Source organism: Lemur catta, chromosome 16 (genome assembly GCF_020740605.2).
Source record: "Lemur catta isolate mLemCat1 chromosome 16, mLemCat1.pri, whole genome shotgun sequence".
Lineage (NCBI taxonomy): Eukaryota > Metazoa > Chordata > Mammalia > Primates > Lemuridae > Lemur > Lemur catta.
In genome coordinates, this window is record NC_059143.1 from 6,966,855 (window position 1) to 6,986,969 (window position 20,115).

A 20,115-nucleotide genomic window follows, 5' to 3' on the forward strand; every position below is an offset into this window, starting at 1 on the left:
CAATATTGTTTTAAGTTGAACCATGTGGAATGGCCATTTCTGTGAGTCACTGGCCATTCCATAAGGTTTGATCGATTCAGATTTAAACTCTCTATTTTGAGTTAAATATTCCTTGGTGGCTTAGACCGGGAATCTAACCATCATCTACCCTCCTGTGGGAAATTCAGACCAGGTGACAGGAACACACTGTCCTGCCCTGTGACCAAATCTACAGTTGACTGGTTTATGAATAATGTCAAGGGGGGTACTGATAATCACCACACTGTTTTAAGGCAGGATTTTGATTTTATCCATTTGTTTCACCTGCTTTTATTGCTGGGGGACTCATGGGCACAGAGAGGGTGAGCGAGCTGTGGGACGCCAGACGGCCAGTTGGTGCTGAGCCAGCCTGGGTGTGCAGGTGCCCTCGTGGTTCCTGATGAGAGCCGTCCTCGTGTCCACGCGGCCCACGCCTCTCCAGCTCAGCTCTCACACTGTTACCTACAAAGTCTGGAGCGTGCAGAGAGCCCGACAATGCGTACGGAGTCTGCACACATGCACAAATCCACACAGAAGAGGGCAAATTAGGCCCCCAAATGAAAAGCCCAGATAAGTAAATAAGGATCAATCACTCAGACCAGAGGACAAAACCTGCCTCAAACCATGTCCTCAGTGAGGCCAAGAAAATGAAATTTTCTTTAAGAAGTCGTTCAGGGTTTGTGTTTCTGCCTATTCCATTCTCCCATAAACCCAACACCTCCCCAGCTCCCAACGACCAGTTAGGACAGTGATTCCTGAAATTACATGACCGGGCACAATTCCAGGCCCCAGCATGCCTGACAGCTAAGTGGACGCGCTGGTGGGGGAGGGTGTGGGACACTCGGCATTCATTACCTCCATGGACCCTGGCTCAGCCGTGTCCCCCAGCGAGTGGCTGTCGCTGTTAAGACCTGGGGGGCCGTGGGCGGCCTGCCTCCTCTCCTCCTTTAAGGCGTGCTCCAGCAGCTTCTTGTTGAGGATCCGGGCCACGTTCTCCGCAAGCGTGTAGCCAGGCGGTGCGGATAAGTCCTGCCTCACAGGCGTGCCCTCTCCCCCGTCCTCCCTGCACGTCTCTGAGCCCACCCCGCTGGGGCTGGGCGACCTCCCTGGGGAACTAGTGCCTGTTTCCTGGCCTGGGCCCAGCTCCGGTTGGGGTTCTGCCGAGCGAGACCGACTGCCGGCCCGCGTCCCCTTCTGGAAGGGGTCCTGCACCACGGGGCTGTGGTCGATGATATTGAAGAGGCTGGAGAGGCCGTCGTTGATGGTGGTGTGCACGGGGCTCTCCCTCGTGGTGGTGGAGCGGGCCCAGGCCGACTCGCTGTACCCTTTCTGGGCCATCCCTGGTGAAGTCCTGTTATTTGGCTGGTCAGCTTTGGGGAGGGGCTTCCTCTGCAGCTTGGGGGAACCATACTTGGGGGAGCAGCATGTGCGTTCAAACTTGGCCTGTACCTTTTCGATGGCAGGGGCCACCTGCCTGCTCCTAAGGCTGCGGGAAGGAGACGACACGGGCGTGGTACCGCCCCCTGCCTTTGGCGTGAGACACTTGTGGGGGCTGCTGGTGACACCACTGCCACGCAGGGCTTCAGTCTGCAGGCCCACGCTGATGGTCTGGGTGGTCTGTGTCCCCGTCGTCCGGGACCCGTTGGTCTGGCAGGCCATGTCCTTGACTTGAGGCTTGGTGGAACCAGAGCAGATGGCATTCCTGACGGAGAAGGCCACCTCCTTCATGTCATCACTCATGTTCTTGGACATCTCCAGGCTATGCAGAGGGGAGGCAAAGCCCAGGGAGGCACAGAGGGGGGTATCGAGGGGGCGCCATGGCCCCTCCACATAGTCTCGGGGGTGTCTGGGGGGAGTGCAAGGCCACCTGCTGAGCATAGGTTCCAGAGGGCCCCCCTTGGCATCTCCCAGGCTCCCTCTGGCTCTGCTTGTGGGAAAGGGACCCTCGTTGCCCACCGAGGCGATGCTGTCGACCCTGCGCACGGCAGGGGGGCTGTGCAGCACGCGCACCCCGGACTGCTCAGTGAGCACGTGGCTCCTCAGCGGCTGCTTCTGGCAGTGCTCCGGGCTGGTCATGGTGTCCGTCGTCATGGTGACGCTCGTGGTCAGGTACCAGGAGGAGTCAGGGAAAGGCTCCGTGGTGGCCTCATGCCCTGTCCGCCCTACCTCGGTCCTGTCTGCCCAGAGGTCTGGGGGCCTCTCGGTCCCAGCCCCGCCATGGCCCCTGGGGGGCGTGTAGTCCCAGCTCTTGCTGTTGAACTCCTCGATGTACTTGAGGTCGTCGGGCGACAGCGGTGGGGTGACATCCTCCTTGCCGCTGGTGGACGGCAGCCCCTTCTCAGGCAGGAAGGGGGAGACGTCCATCAGGCGCTGAAACTCGGACATGGAGGACACAGACACCGCCCTGGGAGAAGTGGAAGAGAAGAGGTGTCAGCACCCGCCAGGGAGCCCCGCACACCACAGCACCTGCGTCCCGCCCGTGTGCGGACCTGTGAGGGCGCCTGCCAGCCGCCTGCTGGGCCCTGCACACAAGCTGGCCCCGGGCGTGCTCACTGGACTTTCTATGGCTCCGGCAGAACGGAATCCAGCAAACCCGCCAACCCTCACATCCCGTGGAAACGAGCGGAAGAGGGGGCTACACGGCAGTCATGGCTGAGCTCCAGACCGTGGCTCGACATCTCCACCAAGACGAGCACCTTCAGTGACAGCCCCGCTGGGAGTGAGGAGCGCCAGGCGCCATCACAGTGCCCGTTCCATGCAGAGGGACACCCCACCGTCCCCACCTACAGTGGGCCAAGGTATAAGGGCGAGAGACACGGCAACAGAACAGCTGTCATCTCAGGCCTCTCCACCAGCCAGCCTCTGTGGGGCTGAAGTACTAACAACCTCCAAAGGCCGCGTGCAGGTTGTAGAAGAAAGGAGCAAGTGGACATCCTCATCAGGCTGGAAATTACGGGCCAAACAAAAGCTCGCCTGGCCCGGCCCAAATTCCCCAATGGGCTCAGTTCCGTATCACCAACTGTTTGTTTGTTTTCCTCCTTTATTCCTAGTCAAGAGAAAAACTCCCTGAGACGCATGAACACACTGAAGGGGGAAGACGGGTGGGCCAGACCCACAGCAGGCACTGAAGGGGCCCTGGGGATGCTCCTACGCCACGGCAGGAGGTGGCTGGAGGGCCCGGGCAGCCGCCAGCCGCGCAGGGCAATGGAGCGAGGTCAAGAAGGAGGCTGGGCCGGCTGTGCCTGCAGCTCAGGCAGGAGAACTTCTGTGGCCCGGAATCCTTCCGGCACGGAGGGGAGAGGTGAGGTGTCTGTAGACTCACTGTCTCACTAGACCAGTTTCTCACAGGACATGTTAATACTCCCCTTGCCCTGCAAAGCACAGTTTCAATACCTAGAGTTCTAGACTGGCGCTGGCCCTGCTGAAGGAGTCTCAGATTGAGTGCGTGGACCACTCCTATGTGGGACCCATTAATGGCGATGAGGCCAGAGTTGGGGTCCTGCTCTGAGCAAGTCTGTGCACTGTGTGGACTGGTGCACAAACCCAGCAAAGTTCAGAGTGGCTTTGATGACAACCGCCTTCACCCCAGGGCAAGACATGCACTCTTGTGGTTGCCACCATGGGGTGAAAGAGCAGACTGAAAGTGGCACTGTCAGGCAGTCCATCTAAAAACAACCTGCCAACTGTGTAACGGTGCTTTGAATAACAGCACGCTGGCTATGACGAGTGCTGGAAATGAAAGGAAATTGAAGGGATGGATTGGTTTTTCACAAGGTCTTAAGTTTTCCAGCAAATATGAATCTCCTCCTTTGCTTCTGGTCAATTCAAGTAGTCACTGAATTAGTAACGAGTCTTAGGCAGCTATGCACTGGGCACTGTAAGTGCTGGACAGACGCTGAAGGCCTAGTCCTTTCCACGTCTCTGTGGCTGTAGCTCACCTCACTCCCACTGTCGCCCACCAAGGAACTGCTCTCAATCAGTGGCACCTACATGGGTGGGGACTCTGTGCCTCTGGGGCTTGGATGGACAGAACGGAACAGATATGATGAGGACAGAGGAAGGAGAGGCATCAACCTTAGCAGTGGCCAAAGCAAACAGGACAATAATGACAAGAACCAGGACGCATGTGAACAGGTGCGGGCGCTTGCAGGGGCAGAGGAGAGATACTGGGGCAGACACAGCCAGCGGTCAGAAGCCGGGGTAAAGGGGACAGTAGGAAGGGCCCGTTCAGTTTTCACTTTCGGTATTTTGATATGATTTATTTTACAACAAGCATGGATTACTTCTGAAATTAACAGAAGCAAGTAAGATTTTTAAAAATAGCTACAGTGCAGGGAGGAAACGAAAAGGCTGATGGCTTGGGTGGTGAAGGAGAGTCGCTACAGACCCTGACTCGGACACGGGTGTGGGTGCCGCTGACAGTGGAGGCCAAGTGGGGGCCGACCTCTGCTTGCTCTTTGCTCGGTGCCAGGGGCTGACCTGATTATTTAATGTATAGTGACACATGGAAGCTAATTCCTGATTATGGATGGGGAAACTGAGGCACCAAGCAGTTAGGTAACTACCCAAGGGCATGTGGCTAGTGAGAGGCAAAAGCAGCTGGAACCCAGGCAGCTTGGCCATAGGGCCTGAGCTCTCAAGTCCTGCGTGTGCCGCCCGAGAAGGACAGAAGCGTGCCACAGGCACCTCCAGGTGCTGCCGGGATTGGACAGAGGAGACGAATAAAGAAGAAGTAAAACTAGAGGAAATTAGACTGGGAAGGAAAAAATTGGTATATAATTAACGTCAACATCAATCACTGTATATTTTCTTAAGGACTATTGTCAAAATATTTTAATAAATCATCCTAGTGGAGCTTTGAAATATAGTATATAAAGTGTCTCATAGCAATCAAGAGGGAGTTTTTCCAGACTTCGAACGAGGAGAGAGAGGTTTCCATGGACTTTTCCAAAACCACTAAACACAGCACTCCTTTATAAATGTGACAACGCTGCAAGCAGAACATCCTTGTCATAAAACTAATACACACATGGATACAGCATGTCTAGCCTCTTTGTTACTAGTAATCAAATGCCATATTTATGAAATGAAGAATAATAAAGCAACCACTTATTCAGAAGTCTTAATTTTAAGTCATTTTGAAGAGAGAGTTAAAATAGACAACATTGATAAGATGGAGCTTAAAGACCAAGAGATTTTTATTTCAGTATTCTATTATTTTCATCAATCTTACTTACCTTTGAAGATTTCCCTTGTGATTTTCTTCTTCCTATAAAGAAGAAATAACTCGGTCTGAATCAGGTAATTTTGGTTCCCTAGGGGCCCTGAACGTGCTTGAGTGATTGATGGCTGGGCTCCCCTGGGAAGACGCCTTTGGAAGCGCGCGGAGGCCAGCGCTGGTCAGGGGAGCTGCTGCCCCACGTCCTTTGAGGCACAGTCATCAAAGCAGCACCCACAGCGTGACGAGGGGGCTGGAGCTTCTGCAGGCCAGGGAGAAGCCCACAGGAGTGGGAAAAATGGGCTATAAACTTTGTCATGGAAGAAGAGCTCTTCTGTGCCTCTTCAAAGGACCTCACTAAGTACACGAATTTCAAAGCTGACTCTTGTAACAACCTGAGTAAGTCTGAGTGTATGTGCGTGCACATGCGTGTGTGTGTGTGTGTGTGTGTGTGTGTGTGTGTGAGAGAGAGAGAGAGAGAGGGAGAGGGAGAGGTAGAAGGATAGACTAACAGGAGACTGATGTCCCTTGCTCCAAATCTTGCTATAAAGTTGAGGTGACTTGGGTACTTGCTTGGTTTTAAACATTCCCATTTGGAACCAGGGGCGACGTTACGGTGCCTTCCCTTTAAGAGGAGAATGGCAGCCGTGCAGGCAGAGAACAACATCAGCACAAGGTTATCTATTGCGAAAACGCCCTTGTGCTGCCACAGTTCCAGACGCAAGCCGCTGGTAGGAATGCAAACATACTCCTCAGGACACTTCCCCTTGGCGAGTGTGCCCCTGGTCTCTGCCATGCAGATAAGTGTGGCAGTCCCAGCCACTGCAGAGCTGGAACCCAGACACAGTCTCCCGAACCCAGTCCTGTGTTTTCTCTGCTATGAGAATGATCGTGCAAGATTGCCTTAGGTCAAACAGGGTGGAACCGTGGCGACGTCCTATCAACCTGACAGATATTGCTGAGAATGAGGCACCTGACCTCACTGACATGTGACTGAAGTATAATTTCCCCATATTTCAACAACGCTATTTGACATGAACTCTTCTAAGTATTAATTGTTTGGGAGACCAAATGACAGGTACAGCAGTTGTTAAATATGATTAACAGGTAATGATTCCTAAAATCAATTTTTAAAATGAGGTTTTAAAAATGTTAAAACCAGAAAAACATAACTAACACTGTACCATGGAAATTTTGGTACATAGCCTAGCTCATTCATTTGGTCATCCAACGAACGTAAGAGTCCTAAGTGCTGGATTTTTCCCCTTTCCCCAGAATAAGATGTTTACAGTATGTCATTGTTTAGTGATATTTGTTATTTCTAAATGTTAGGAAATTTCTCTAAAACAGAATTTTTTTGGTTATTGGTTTTCTAGAATCAGAAGACTACACTATGATTTCAAGAGAAGTTCAACATACACACTTAGCAGAGTTATTTACTTCCTCTTGTGTGTTTTGTTGGATGCATTTATTCGTGAGACCTTTCTTTCACAAAGGACACTAGTCCAGTATTTCTAAACCCAAAACAAGGTGGCAAAACTAAACTTACCGCAGAGCACACTGGGAGTTTAGGGTCAGGGCCACCAAGGGAAACCCTTAGAATTGTGAAGATTTCATTTTAACTTATAATAATTCAGAGGCTGCCATATGCAAAAGCCACTGGAGCCTGTGAGGAGGGGAATGTGACAGATGCCGGCTGGGTTTCACAGCTCCCTCACTGTGAAGTAGTTACCCAGGACGGACAAGACCCAGGCTGACCTCGGGGAGGCAGTTCCTGAATTCCCTCTCAGGCCGGCAGGGTGGTGGCTCCTCTGGCTCGTCATCCAGGGACAAGGCATCCAGGTAGAGGTTCTCACTGGCCGAGCACCTGTCTGATTCCTTTAGCTTGGACAGTGGCCGGTCTTCAAACGGGACGGAGTCGGCGTCTGCGCATGGCCACAGTGCCACAGGATGGGGCATGCGGAGGCTTCCCTGGTGGGGAAAGGGGCGACTGCTGCCTTCGCTTTGATCACAGAGGAAACTGCCACCTCTCTGGGGACTGTTCTCTTTCTGCAACTTAAGAGTTTTAAAATGAAAATAATTAGCCTCGCTTTTTTAATGGTCTCCCTAAGACCGTCTTTTCTCCACAAAAATTTGAAAGACTCCGTGAGAAGCAAATGTTCTTCAAGTTCTGACCTTAATTTTATAATATAACACAACATTACAAATGCTTTAAAAAAAACCCTCAGTTTTATCTGGATTAGAAAATCTGCATTAACCACACACAAGTATGGCCAACTCTTTCTGATGCCAATATATAAGTTACTGTATGTAACTCTGAGTGCTGTGCTCATGGGAAATTCTATACTTATGCTTTAAAAATCTTAATATTAAAACTACATGTTCAAAACTCTTTTGTGAAATTACCTTCAGAACGTAAAGCATACTAAATGGGAGGCCATCAAGTGGCAGCAGACTTCTGAGGGTGAATCTGACCTTCCTGACTGGCCCAAACCATTTGGAACAGGTCTTATAAATAACCCCAGCGATCAAACTGGGCTATAACCATTTGGTGTTAAAAAAACTTATACTTTGCTTGAGAGGATTAAAACTTAGCTATACACCCAATAAAGATAAAAGGCTGGTAACGAGAATCTATAAAGAGCTCAAGAAAATCAGCAGGAAAAAATCAAACAACCGCATTAAAAAGGAAGCAAAAGACATGAACAGAAACTTTTCAAAAGAAGACAGACTAATGGCCAACAAACATGAAAAAATGCTCAACATCTCTAATCATCAGGGAAATGCAAATCAAAACCACAATGAGATATCACCTAACTCCAGTGAGAATGACTTTTATCAAAAAGTCCCAAAACAACAAATGTTGGCAAGGATGCAGAGAGATGGGAACACTCATATACTGCTGGTGGGACTGCAAACTAGTACAACCTCTATGGAAAGTAGTATGGAGATACCCCAAAGAATGAAAAGTAGAACTACCACTTGATCCAGCAATCCCACTACTGGGTATCTACCCAAAGAAAAAAAAAAGACATTCTATAAAAAAGACACCTGTACTCCAATGTTTATAGCAGCATAATTCACAATTGCAAAGATGTGGAAACAACCCAACTGCCCATCAATCCATGAGTGGATTAACAAAATGTGGTATATGTGTACCATGGAGTTCTACTCAGCCACAAAAAACAGTGGTGAACTAATACCTCTTGTATTATACTGGGTGGAATTGGAGACCATTTTTCTAAGTGAAGTATCACAAGAATGGAAGAACACCACATGCACTCACCATTAAATAGGAACTAATTGATCAACACTAATGTGCACATATGGAAATAGCATTAATCAGAAATCAAGCAGGTGAGAAGGGGGCAAGGGAGTTGGGTAAATTCACACCTAATGGGTACAATGTACACTATCGGGAGGATGGGTATAATTATAACTTTGACTCAAACGGTACAAAAGCAATTTATGTAACCAAACATTTGTACCCCTGTAATATTCTGAAATTAAAAAAAAGAACTTAGCTATGAAGGCTAAGTATGGCTTAGGGAAGAAAAGCCACATGCTTTACAGTTGTACCGCTCTTGTCTAATTTGGTAAACTCAAGAAATGGTGGTGGGAAAACACAGGACCTCTTGGAGTTAGAAGACATGAATTGGAGCCACTGATTTGTGGCTTGCTGGTTCGCTGGCAGGGGTAAGTTCCCAACTCTCCTCAGCTTAGTTTCTGCGTCTGTAAAATGGGGACGTGCACACAGTGGCCCACAGGCAGCCGCGCCGGCAGGGGCCTCCCACTCGCCCTCCTGCAGCACTGGCAGCTCCACAGAGGTGGTCCAGGAGGGGCCTGCCAAAGTCACAGGGAACTGCTGAGGCCGCAGGCAAACGCTCGCAGGGAACACGCTCCTCAGAGGAGCCCTCAGCGCTTCCCCGCCACTCCCGAGCCCTCCTCGTTGCCTCCCTCTGTAAACATGCACAGAAAGCACGGCTGAGCCCCGCAGCTCTGACCTACGACAAGCTGTACCGGGGTCCTTCCTGGACGACAAGCTCACACTCCTGGACGGGCTGCTCTTTTGAATAAGTGAATTATCTGAATGCCGAAAGTGACGTTTGGATTTGACCTGAAAGGGTGGCCAAAAAAAGATTTAAAGTCCTCAAGTGCTGAGCTGGTGCCAGGAAATTCTAAAACTCCCTTGAATGCAGACCAATTGGTTTTTAAAAGACATCATTACAAACTGCATCTTTGTGTCCTAATTTGAGCTTCGTCCACAAGTTGGATGTCAGCACGGCTTGTGTGCAGCCGGGAGGAAAGCCGCGTGAGATAATGAGGACAACAGGGCTGTCACTTGTTTCCAGTGATTTCTGAGGTAGTGGAACAGAAGTCTCGAGTATTATCTTTATTTTATGAAAAAGATGGAGATTCCAGCAGCCAGAGCTTAAATCTGAAGAGTTCGAGGCTGTTCCCAGTCAAGTTAGGAAAGAAGCAGATCACCCCGGGTGTGAGCCCAGCCCCTCTGCTCCCTCCTCCCCTCCCCATGACACAACTCTTTGCAGTTTTCTTAAAGATGCTACACGCTTTCTTTAAAAAAATTAAAAGCAAAGCTTTTTACATGTTCATTTAATACATGTCGGCACAATTTAGTTTCAACACATGATCATCTCCAAGCTATTCTGGGCAAGGAATTAGAATGCAAGAATCCCATTTGAAGCTGTAAACGTGCACCGAGGGTATGAGTGACAAGGGAAAAGAATGACTAAAGCAGAGAGCTACGAACCAGCGCTCTAACTCAGTCAAGTGGAATTTCAAAAATAAACCCAGGCAGCCAGGAGCAACTTGCACTCAAGCTGGCAAGTGTCAGGTTTCTTAAAAATGCGCTGGAGTGGCCGTAGCTGGGTTCTGCTGCTAGGACGCCTCTGGGGTGCTGTCATAGCAAGGGTCCTTAGGCAGACAGTGTTTCCGGGGGGACTCATTTCAAACCAGCGTCAGCACCTACTGTACTTGCAGTCCCACAGAACAACTTTTAATGCAAATAGGAAATTTTAAAGATTTGCATTTCAAATAATATAGGAAACAATAAACCCTCAAGAGTGTCCCCTTACCCAGACTGGTGGAAAGAAAAAAACGTCACTTTGTAAATAGGCTTTAAGAGAATGGCCTTTCATGTGGTAAAGGCAGCTGATTTAAGAAAGTTGCTGGAAGGAGGACGGATGACAGTTTGCTGTCTAAGTCGGCAAGTATAGCAAGTCCGACAGTATCTGCATGTTAACCGGGAACTAACGGCTCTAGGAGAACAGTAGAGTGACTCTATGAAAGCTTCGTACGCCTGCAATCAGAGTTGGATTGAGACGAGAGACGCTGATAAGACAGATGGAACATGTTATATGACCTTAGCCAAGTTCCCACAGTCGTACATCACATAAAATGCCTCATGCGGTGTAGAAATTATGTAGGAATTTAGTGACACCGGACAAGTATGAAGCATGTGTTCTGAAAGTGGAAAATGGATTTAGTGTTACTTCTTTCACCGTCTGTATTAGGTTATCGTCAAGGTTACGTGGCTTACCAAGTAGTCAAATGTCAAGAGTATACATTGGGAAGAATGTTCAGTTACATCTCATTTATCTATGGAATGTGCAGCTAATAGTTAAATGAATGGACAACCCAATAACTGATAAACAAACAAAATCTATACACTCGTACACACTTGAGCCAATTACCTCTTTTCAGACATTCTAGAGAATGCCTGTGACTGCTTTATTTAATTTTCAGGATTGGGCACCAAGATTTATAGTCTTCTTTAAAAATGCTGTGAATATTTTTGGGAAAAGGCCAGATTTATTTTTGAAAGCCATAACTGCACATCTGAAGCATCAGTTCACTGGTAACCAGTCCTCTTCTAAAAACAGCAATGAAGTCACCCACCACACAGATTTCAGGAACAGATGATGCCCGAAACGCACGTGTTTCAGATCCATGATGCTCAAAGATGTCAGCCTTGAGGATTGAGCTTCTGAGGCTGTCAGTGTGGTAGAAATGTCTCAACACTGACAATCTGGAAATGGAGGTCAGCTCCTGACTGCTGTTACCTTTCCAAAATTCAGTCTTAAAATGAGGTGACGGGTCATCTTTAAGTCTCTGACTCTCCAAAAGTTGAGTGTCATCAGATGTGTCTTACTAATTTTTCCTTTGCTAGAAATTCCTCATTCCCAAAAGTGAAACAAGAAACTAAAATACTTGCTTAACTTATATCCAAGGTGTGACTTTCAAAACGAAAGAAGCTTGTGACAAGACCAACAAGATGGCTGATAGGCAAAGGGGACCCTAGAAGGGCCATGGCAGGGGTCATGATGGCCTCATGTGGTATGGGAGGGACACACAAAGTGACTGATTCTAAAGCAAAGGCCAAGAAAGAAGTCCCCTGATGACAAGTTTCCTGGAGTTTCTGTGACACTGGTCCACTAAAGTTGGATATGACAAATTCCTGACCATTTTCATAAGAATCCATGCTACTTCTACCCCTAAAATTTCCACCTACCAACTGACCCATTCAATAGAGCACAGACACACAGGGGATCTAATATGGGAGACTCTTCACAAGTGCTGCATTTCCAAGCCAAACAGGAAATGGCCAACTTTCCTCTTGATAGGATTTGGGGAATCTTGAAATGGAGCCATATCAAAGATCAGCAATGTGACTCATCTATGTGAGTGATCAAACCTAGGAGAAACTTCAGCTCCTTTCTATCTGCAGTGTACTTTCTTCTCAGTGGTTTCCAAACCAAAGGCTCTTGGTCTCTTTTACCATTTAGTTTGTTCTTCCTCCCTCCCTATCCCACATGATGCTTAAACTCACCTTTGTCGTTGTACCTGCATAATAACGGGTACCATGTATGTGGATAACAGAGCACATTTTTCAAAAGGCTCCCACATAAGTGCAGGCAGTATGGGTATTTAAAGTGGAGTACTGAGGTTATTTTTCCTGAACTCAGTTTCTTACTGATTAATACATTTCCTTGAGGCCTCATGAATTTATAAAGGATGACAGGCTGAAATAAACAAAATGTATGCTATATAAAAATCTAGCCAGGGAAGAATTCCAAATATTGGTCAATTTAATTTGTGCATCACTCAGGAACTACTGCACCTGTGCAAACTGTTCTGTGTCTGATGCAGTGCGGAGTATGGTTGTCCAGGCAATAGAAAAACAACTCCCCCCTAAACTCATCTGAGTTTCTGAATCCTTTGTTTAGCTGAAGCTGATGAGCTACCTCCCTTGACTATGGCCCTATCTAACCACAGCTCAGCAATATCCACAGCAGGTACAATCACCAGCAAACAATCTGACTTCAACTTAATTCAGCAATTTCTTTACTAATGACAATTCCATGTAAGCTGGAGCAGTCACTGTGACAACATCTTTAGTGGCAAACTTAAAAGGTAGCTTGCTTTTTAGCAGAAATCACTGAATAAGACCTGAAATTACCTCCTGTTTCAAGTTTAGTTTTTAAATTCCTTTAAAAAGCTATTCCCCTCCCACAGCTCCCCCTTCCCCACATGAACACTCCCAGGAAAGTCACCTGCAAACTTCGCAAAGCCAACCTCTGTGCAATGGAGGGGCGCGAGCCTAGGTCTCCAACACTAGCAATTCTAGTGTTTCTCCCTCTCCTCTGGATGCCCACGAAACATCCTGAGGCAGCAAGGGCCATACAGCAACCTGATTTTTCTCCCTAAGTGTTCTTGCCTTCCAGGTCAGTTTAGTAGCTGCACGCTCTCCCTGTGCTCCAGCACTGGGGCGCGGCCTTACCTGCTCTATCTTCCACAGGAGTTCCTTCTTCTGCCGCTCCCACTCCTGCCGGTCTCTGTCCAGGCGGTCGAGAAGTTCCACCTTCTCCCGGTTCCAGTTCTTCTCGCTGTGATGGATCTGCCAGCGCAGGTCCATGACCAGGCTGTGGCTGTCGGCCAGGAGCTTCTGGTGCACCTCCCTCTCCTTCTTCAAGATTCCCTTGCTCTCAGAAGAGCCTAGTTCTCCCAAGTTGTTCTCCGTCTTCTCTTCCAGCTGTCAAAGAGAAAAGACTTAGGACCCCCCTCCCTGACAAATCTTGCATTTGAAGATGAAGAAAATCTCAGCACATTTACATATGATCCCCGGAAACATGTTTACACCAATATTTGGCCAATCCCATGGAAGAAATACATTTCATTTTTAATGTCCTAATTAAGAACATTGGACACAGACAGTCACACAGAGTGTTAAGCAATGAATCCACTTAGCTTCCCATGGCCAGCTTCCCAGCCCCACCTTCCTAGTCCAAGTCACCACTATCTCTTGCCTGTACTTCCACGTAGCGCCTTGAAGGCAGGTACCACATCTGTTCCCATATCCTTAGCCCCTGTGTGGAACCAAGGGATGGGACAGTGATAGAACCTAATGGTTTTCAATAAATACTTGTCAAACACCCAGGAAGTTAAATATCAAGAACAAACAAAATCTTACACCTTATGTATTCAATGTGGTAAAAACCAAAGAGAAAATCTTGAAGGCAGACAAGAGAAAAATGTCACATTACATAGAGGCACAAAGATCAGAATAACAGAAGACTTCGCATCAGAAACTATGCAAGTCAGAAGATGATGGAGGGACAACTACAGTGCTGAAAGAAAGATGTCAATCTAGATGGAATTCTACACCCGGCAACAGTATCTCTCAAAAATGAAGGAAAAACACTTTTCAACAAACAAAAATTGAAAAAAATTCTTGCCAGCAGAACTTCAGTTTAAGAAATGACACAGGAAATTCTGCAGGCAGAAGGAATATGATACCAACAGACACTTTGATTTGCACAAAAATAAACAATGGAATAATATACTATTTTTTCCTATTTCTTAGTTGCCTTTAAATATAATTGACTATTTAAAGCAAAAATACCAGCCTGAGCAAGAGCGAGACCCCCTCGCTACTAAAAATAGAAAGAAATTATATGGACAACTAAAAATATATACAGAAAAAATTAGCTGGGCATGGTGGCGCATGCCTGTAGTCCCAGCTACTGGGGAGGCTGAGGCAGGAGGATTGCTTGAGCCCAGGAGTTTGAGGTTGCTGTGAGTGAGGATGACGCCAGGGCACTCTAGCCCAGGTGACAGAGTAAGACTCTTTCTCAAAAAAAAAAAAAAAAAAAGCAAAAATATTTGCAGTGTATTGTGTGTTCACAGAATATGTAGACGTAAACTGCGGCAGCAATAGCACACAGGATGGGAAAAAGAAACTGGGGATATAAGAGCCTCACACAGCCTGTGAAGTCTAATACGATTTCAAGGTAGACTTTGATTAAATATATATTATAAACCCTAGGGCAACCATTAAAATTACAAAAACAAAAAAATCCAATTTCAAACAGCTCCTGGCAATCCCCCTAAGCCAGAGTGGAAGATGGGGTGTGAGATGGGGTGCTGAGCCTCTTGCAGTTCTGTCCGTCCCCCTGTAGATGCTTTCCCAGCACCTTCTCTCTCTAGAATCTCCTCCCCAGGCAGCCTGCCCCTGCCTTGGCAGCAGATGGCCTCTGTCACCCTGCTTCGTTAAGATGTGCAGGTGAATTCCTTCTCCTACCCACAAACTCCTCATCCACACTCCTCAGGTCTCTCATGGTCAGGGTCACCCCCTCCCCATGCCTGGAGCCCAGTCCCTCTGCCTACTCAGGGATCCTGTGTCGCCAGTGACCCTACACAGTTCAGGTCTCACTTGACATCTAAAAACAAGGCGGACGCCTCCCATGACCCTGTGGCCCCTGTTCCTTTAGCCCCTGCCCCTCCTTCGTTCCCTTCCACCATCAAACTCGCTCCTCTCACTCTCGGCACAGCAGTTTGTTTGCTTCACCCACACCCCAGTGAAAACTGTTCCTGTCAAGTTTTCCAGTGACTTCCTCATTGCCAAGTTCAGCAAAACTTTTCATCCCGTATCTGTCTTAGCCTCTCAAAAGCTTCTGATAATGCTGAACTCCACTTGGCATAGCATGGTATCGCTCCCTTTGGCTTCTGAGACATTTGCTTCTGGATTGTCATTAATTTCTCTGGTTGCTCCTTTCCAACCTCCTCTTCCTCTACTAATTTCTTGAAAATGAATATTTCAAGTTCCTTCTTTGAGCTCCTCTTACTCAATGCAGTCACAGAGATTCCACCCACAGCCTTGTCTTCCACCTCCTCGTTCACATCTTCAGCCCAGTGCCTGTGATGACAGACACCTCAAATCCAGCCCTCTCCATCCCTACTGGCCTCTCCCTGTGTTCCTAGCTTAGTGATGGCACCATCGCTGAGGCACCCAGACTAGAAACCCGAGAGCCACGCGAGGTACCTGCTGCTCCACAGCATCTCACTGCTGGCCGCCGGGCCTGCCACTCTGTACTTGTGGTTTCTCAGCTGTGTCCCCTCCATTTCCACTGCTGCTGCTTTCCCGCAGCATCACCCTTTCTCGCCTGCGCCGCCGCAGTGGCCTTTCCATCTCCAGCTTCTCCCTGCGGCCCAGGGCTCCTGCACCTTCTTAGCGTGGACCCCTGTGGCAGTCTGCGGGAGCCAAAGGCTCCTCAATGTTCATTTTGGGATACCCACAACAATTGTAATGGGAAATGACAAAGTCTGTGATTTCTTTTGGGCTTGTTGCCTACTTTATAACTGGAGGACCTGCTAAATTTCAGTGAAAATGTAGCGAACATGAAGATGCACTTTTTCCTATTCTATTTCTGAAGTCTCCTGATTTCAATGTACAGTCCCCAAGATGATCCATTTAATTCTAATGGTTCCTAATCCATTTCTACCTTGAAGCCAGAATAATCTTTTCAAAAAGGGAATCTAAACTTGCATGACAAGATCAGGATCGAAGTATCAATTCTTTAAACCCTCTGCTTTCCCCTCACACCTGAACTCTGAAATGGGCCATGTTCCTCTCTTCATCATGGTCCTTTTTTGCCTGAAACTTCCTTTCCTCTTCCACGTACTAACTCCCATCCATCCTTTGAGATTAGTTCTAGCAAGACTTCCACAAACAGCTCTCCCTGATCCCTCAAGCTGACGCATGTGTCCTACACACTCCCATCCCTGATCGTCCTGGGTACAAGCCTGGTGGCACCTTCTACCCTGTTATAAATGCCAGCCGTTTTCTGGGTCCCTACTGCACTGAGAGCCCCTTCAAGGAATGTTGTATCTGCTAAGTATTTAGAATAAGGTCTGACTTTGCAGTCTACTGAAAGGATCACAGATTTGGGGAGTGACAAAACATGGGCTCCACTGAAGAAAGATATTTAACTTTTAGCAGAATTAAACTGTTTTGCATCTAAGTTGAAGAGGGCAAATATAGGACTATTACAGATGGACTAGCATCAGCCCACATGCATTGCTTCCTGGGCTGTAAATGTTTAAGAAACTTTTGGGCAGAAGATGAACTCTTTACCTACTACCTGGCTTCCAGGTTTGAAATCCTAGCTTTATTTGTTAGTATTTATGACTCTCCTTGAGAGAGTCATACATTTGTAGCAAACATGTGGGTGGATACTATGTTCTCCTAAAACAAACATGAAATGTTTTAAGACTGGCTTGCATCAAAGACTGTAGCTACAGTCACATCTTTGAAAATATTTAGCTCCCCCTCCCCCCAAACATATTTTTAAATAGGTCTGAAGGCAGCTCGTCAGTGTCCTTACTCATCCCCCTCCACTGCCGGCTCTGCAGGCTGAGGACGACGCACAGCGTCTGGTGCGAGTCCCCCGCCAGGCAGTGGGCAGGACCCGAGACTGGGTCGGCTGCTCCGTCATTTGATGGGCCTGGGCTGGAAGGCTGTGTCCCCGCTGTCTACCCAGGGCTGCTGGCCTGACACCACTGCTTGCTGGGGCCAGGGGGCAGCACAGGGGAACTTGTGGGTACCGGGAGAGCTGTTTACTTTTGACGTGACAAGCCTTTCGAAAGGCCATTTGGAAGAGGTCTCCTTTCTGGGCAACATTTTTCTTTCATGTCCAGGCCAATTCCTATAAAATTTTAATTACTTTATAGTTTGCCTCAAGACAGAGCCTAGAAAACAGATGATCCAAAATACACAGACCTTCCCTCCTGCTTCATGTCAAGGGGTGGGAAGAACCCTGGGAGATGACCTGGGCAGCAAAACTGTGCAGGAAGTCACATTCCTTTTAAGGATTTCCAAGGAAGAGAGATGTAGGAAAGGATGTTTCTCGCTATGTCTGATCTGAACTCCTGCGGCCGTGGGGTGAGACCTCAGAGGACGCTTCGCTCCTGGGCGCGCTTCTCACCCTGACGCCAAACGGCGCTGTGCCCTGGGACGAGCTGCGTCTGTGGGCCTCAGTTTCCTCTGGTGTAAATAAGGCGACTGAAACTGATAAGGCTTCTTGGGCGTGCAGTGGAAGGTCTACAAGTTCTTTTCAATACTTTGAAAAATCTAAAGGAAAGCATGTGTTTGCCTTTTTCAGAGATAATAAACCACAGTCTGCTGCTGCTTGCTCCATCTAGAATGTGTCATCTCAGTCTGATGATGCTTCATGCCAGCCAACCTTTGCTGGGGCTAAATACAACCTTGTTTAATGCAGAATGGGGAAAAAAATGCGACTTTTAAAATGCTGCTTGGTGGAGGCTGTTTCATACTTGGGAGAGGGAATAGCAGGGAAAAGGGGCCCTGGGAAGGCTGGCATTTTAGGGAGAGACGCAGCCGCTGCTCTCCTTCCTCCTGGACCAGGGGCCCGCGCCCCTCCCTGCCGGTCCCGCACAGGAAGGACGCAGTGGTCAGGCGCCAGGATGCTGGCAGGGTAGTACCTGTTCCAGGCGGCACTTGAGCACGGCCCACTCCACGTCCCAGGCCGCCCTGTCGCTGGCGTATTGCTGCTGCAGCCGCAGCCGGGCACGCTCGTCCTCCCGCAGCTCCGAGCGGAAGTCCTCCAGCAAGGCCTTGAGGGCGCCGAACAGCTGCTGGTTTTCCACCACCTGTGGGAACACTGAGTCAGGCCCCGCCACCTGATTTAAGAGTATCTTTAGGTCGGAAGAAAGGATCTGGCACTCAAGGCAGTGCTGGGGCTGTTTCCAGGTGCCACTGGCCCGGGCGCAGGGCAGGTGGGGAGTCTGCAGTTAGGGGGAGGGGGCAAGAAGGTCCCCATTACTGGCATCGGCCTCCTGCGGCTGAGACTGAGGCCTGTGCCGTCAGGAGGAATGCTGACCGTGGCAGCTGCATGCAGAGGCGGCCCTTGGGCTGGCGCCGTGGGAGCCTGCAGTAGAGGTGTGCTGGGCCCGCGGAGCAGAGGCGAGGAAACTGCAGGAGGCCACAGGGAGCCCCCAAAGCCACGGCTGCCAGGACACTCTGTGACTTCAGGCATCCAGAGCTCTGAGTTGGGCTGACTGGACTGTCCTGAGATTACAGATATGATGACCTATGCACTCACCTACACATGTGCTGTCACGCTAGTGCCAGCTGTTGAGCTAGAAGGAATTAATAAAGGCCTGGGGACTTTTATAAACATAGGGCAGTCATACTCTGACTTATAGTGACTAAGAGACCATATACACGACAAGCATGGCCATTGGGGCGGGGGGTGAGGTTTAACAATTAAAGCCAAAAGTGAAATGCTGAATATGTATGTATGTTCATGAAGGTTTCACTGTGGTCCTCTGAGATGGAATTACCAGCCCTCACCTCTCAGGGCCCTGCACGTGGTTCGCTAACCGTGCGAGTGACACTCTTCTTATCAGACAGCACTAAGAGCACATCACGTCTCTCAGGGCAGGCTCAGAGCACTCTTGCTTGGACATGTATGAAGCAGGTGGAATAAAAGCTCCACTCTGGGAAGAGAGAGCCCCACACTCTCACACAGAATTCCCTTCCCCGTCCCCCCACTCCTGCCTGGTTCAGCAAGTGCACCGGGGACCCCTCACTCGCGTCCTGCCCGCACGTCAGCCTGCACTCCTCAGTCATGCTGCTAAAACCATCTAGTGGCCGGGTGTGGCGGCTCACACATATAATGCCAGCACTTTAGGAGGCCAAGGCAGGAGGCTTGCTTGAGGCCAGGAGTTCAAGACCAGCCTGAGCAACATAGCGAGACCCTGTCTCTACAAAAAAATTTTTAAAAATTAGCCAGGCATGGTGGCTCGCACCTATAGTCCCAGTTGCTCAGGAGTCTGAGGTGGGAGGATCGCTTGAGCCCAGTAGTGTGAGGTTACAATGAGCTGTGATGATGCCACTGTACTCTAGACTAGATAACAGAGCGAGAGCCTGTCTCTAAAAAAATAAAATAAAAAAATAAACCAAGCAAACAAAAAAACCAACCATCTAGTTAATCCACTAAACCTAAATGAAAATGGCTAAACATATGTGGGAAGAATTTAAGATACTTTGGATATATGTTTAGATTTAAATACAGTTTCTCTTAGAAAAGAGAAATTCTTTAACATGAGCTGACTTATTACTGAAAACCCCTTAGCTGTCCTCATAATTTAATTGAGAAGTTATAATATTAGATACAGTAGACTTCTGATGGAACAGAATGGCCTATTAGCATTTATTGCTCTTTGACTTTTCTCACCTTAAACTCCAAATTTTACTTTAATAACTCTGGGACAAAAGGCATTAAGAGTATAATTCAGTTAACACTTGAAAAACTCAGCAGATAGGGAACCATCTACAAATCTTACACATTCTTTCCAACCACCCGAATAATAAATTATCACCATACTCAAAGAGATGCTCATAAAATGTGTGAAGTTGTAACAAATGCAGAAGTTTTTTAAAGTCCCACTTCAAAAATATCTAAAAATTATATAAGTGCAGTTGAGTGAGGTGTCACGACAATCTTCAGAAATACACATCTTCATACAGAATTTGTTTGCCAAAAAACTGTATATAT

The 20,115-nt window shown here is 48.2% G+C and overlaps 1 protein-coding gene across 2 annotated transcripts in view; it reads right to left on the reverse strand.

The window, feature by feature from the left end:
• Positions 1 to 20,115, reverse strand: part of MTCL1 (microtubule crosslinking factor 1) — a 117,056-nt gene that overhangs the window by 5,665 nt on the left and 91,276 nt on the right. For both annotated transcript variants that reach the window (XM_045527262.1, XM_045527264.1), the window contains 5 exons: positions 18,038 to 18,205; positions 13,038 to 13,289; positions 6,995 to 7,291; positions 5,256 to 5,287; positions 874 to 2,422 (listed from right to left, as the gene is read on the reverse strand). In XM_045527262.1, coding sequence (XP_045383218.1) covers positions 874 to 2,422; positions 5,256 to 5,287; positions 6,995 to 7,291; positions 13,038 to 13,289; positions 18,038 to 18,205 — 2,298 coding nt within the window. The remainder of the gene's footprint in view (positions 1 to 873; positions 2,423 to 5,255; positions 5,288 to 6,994; positions 7,292 to 13,037; positions 13,290 to 18,037; positions 18,206 to 20,115) is intronic.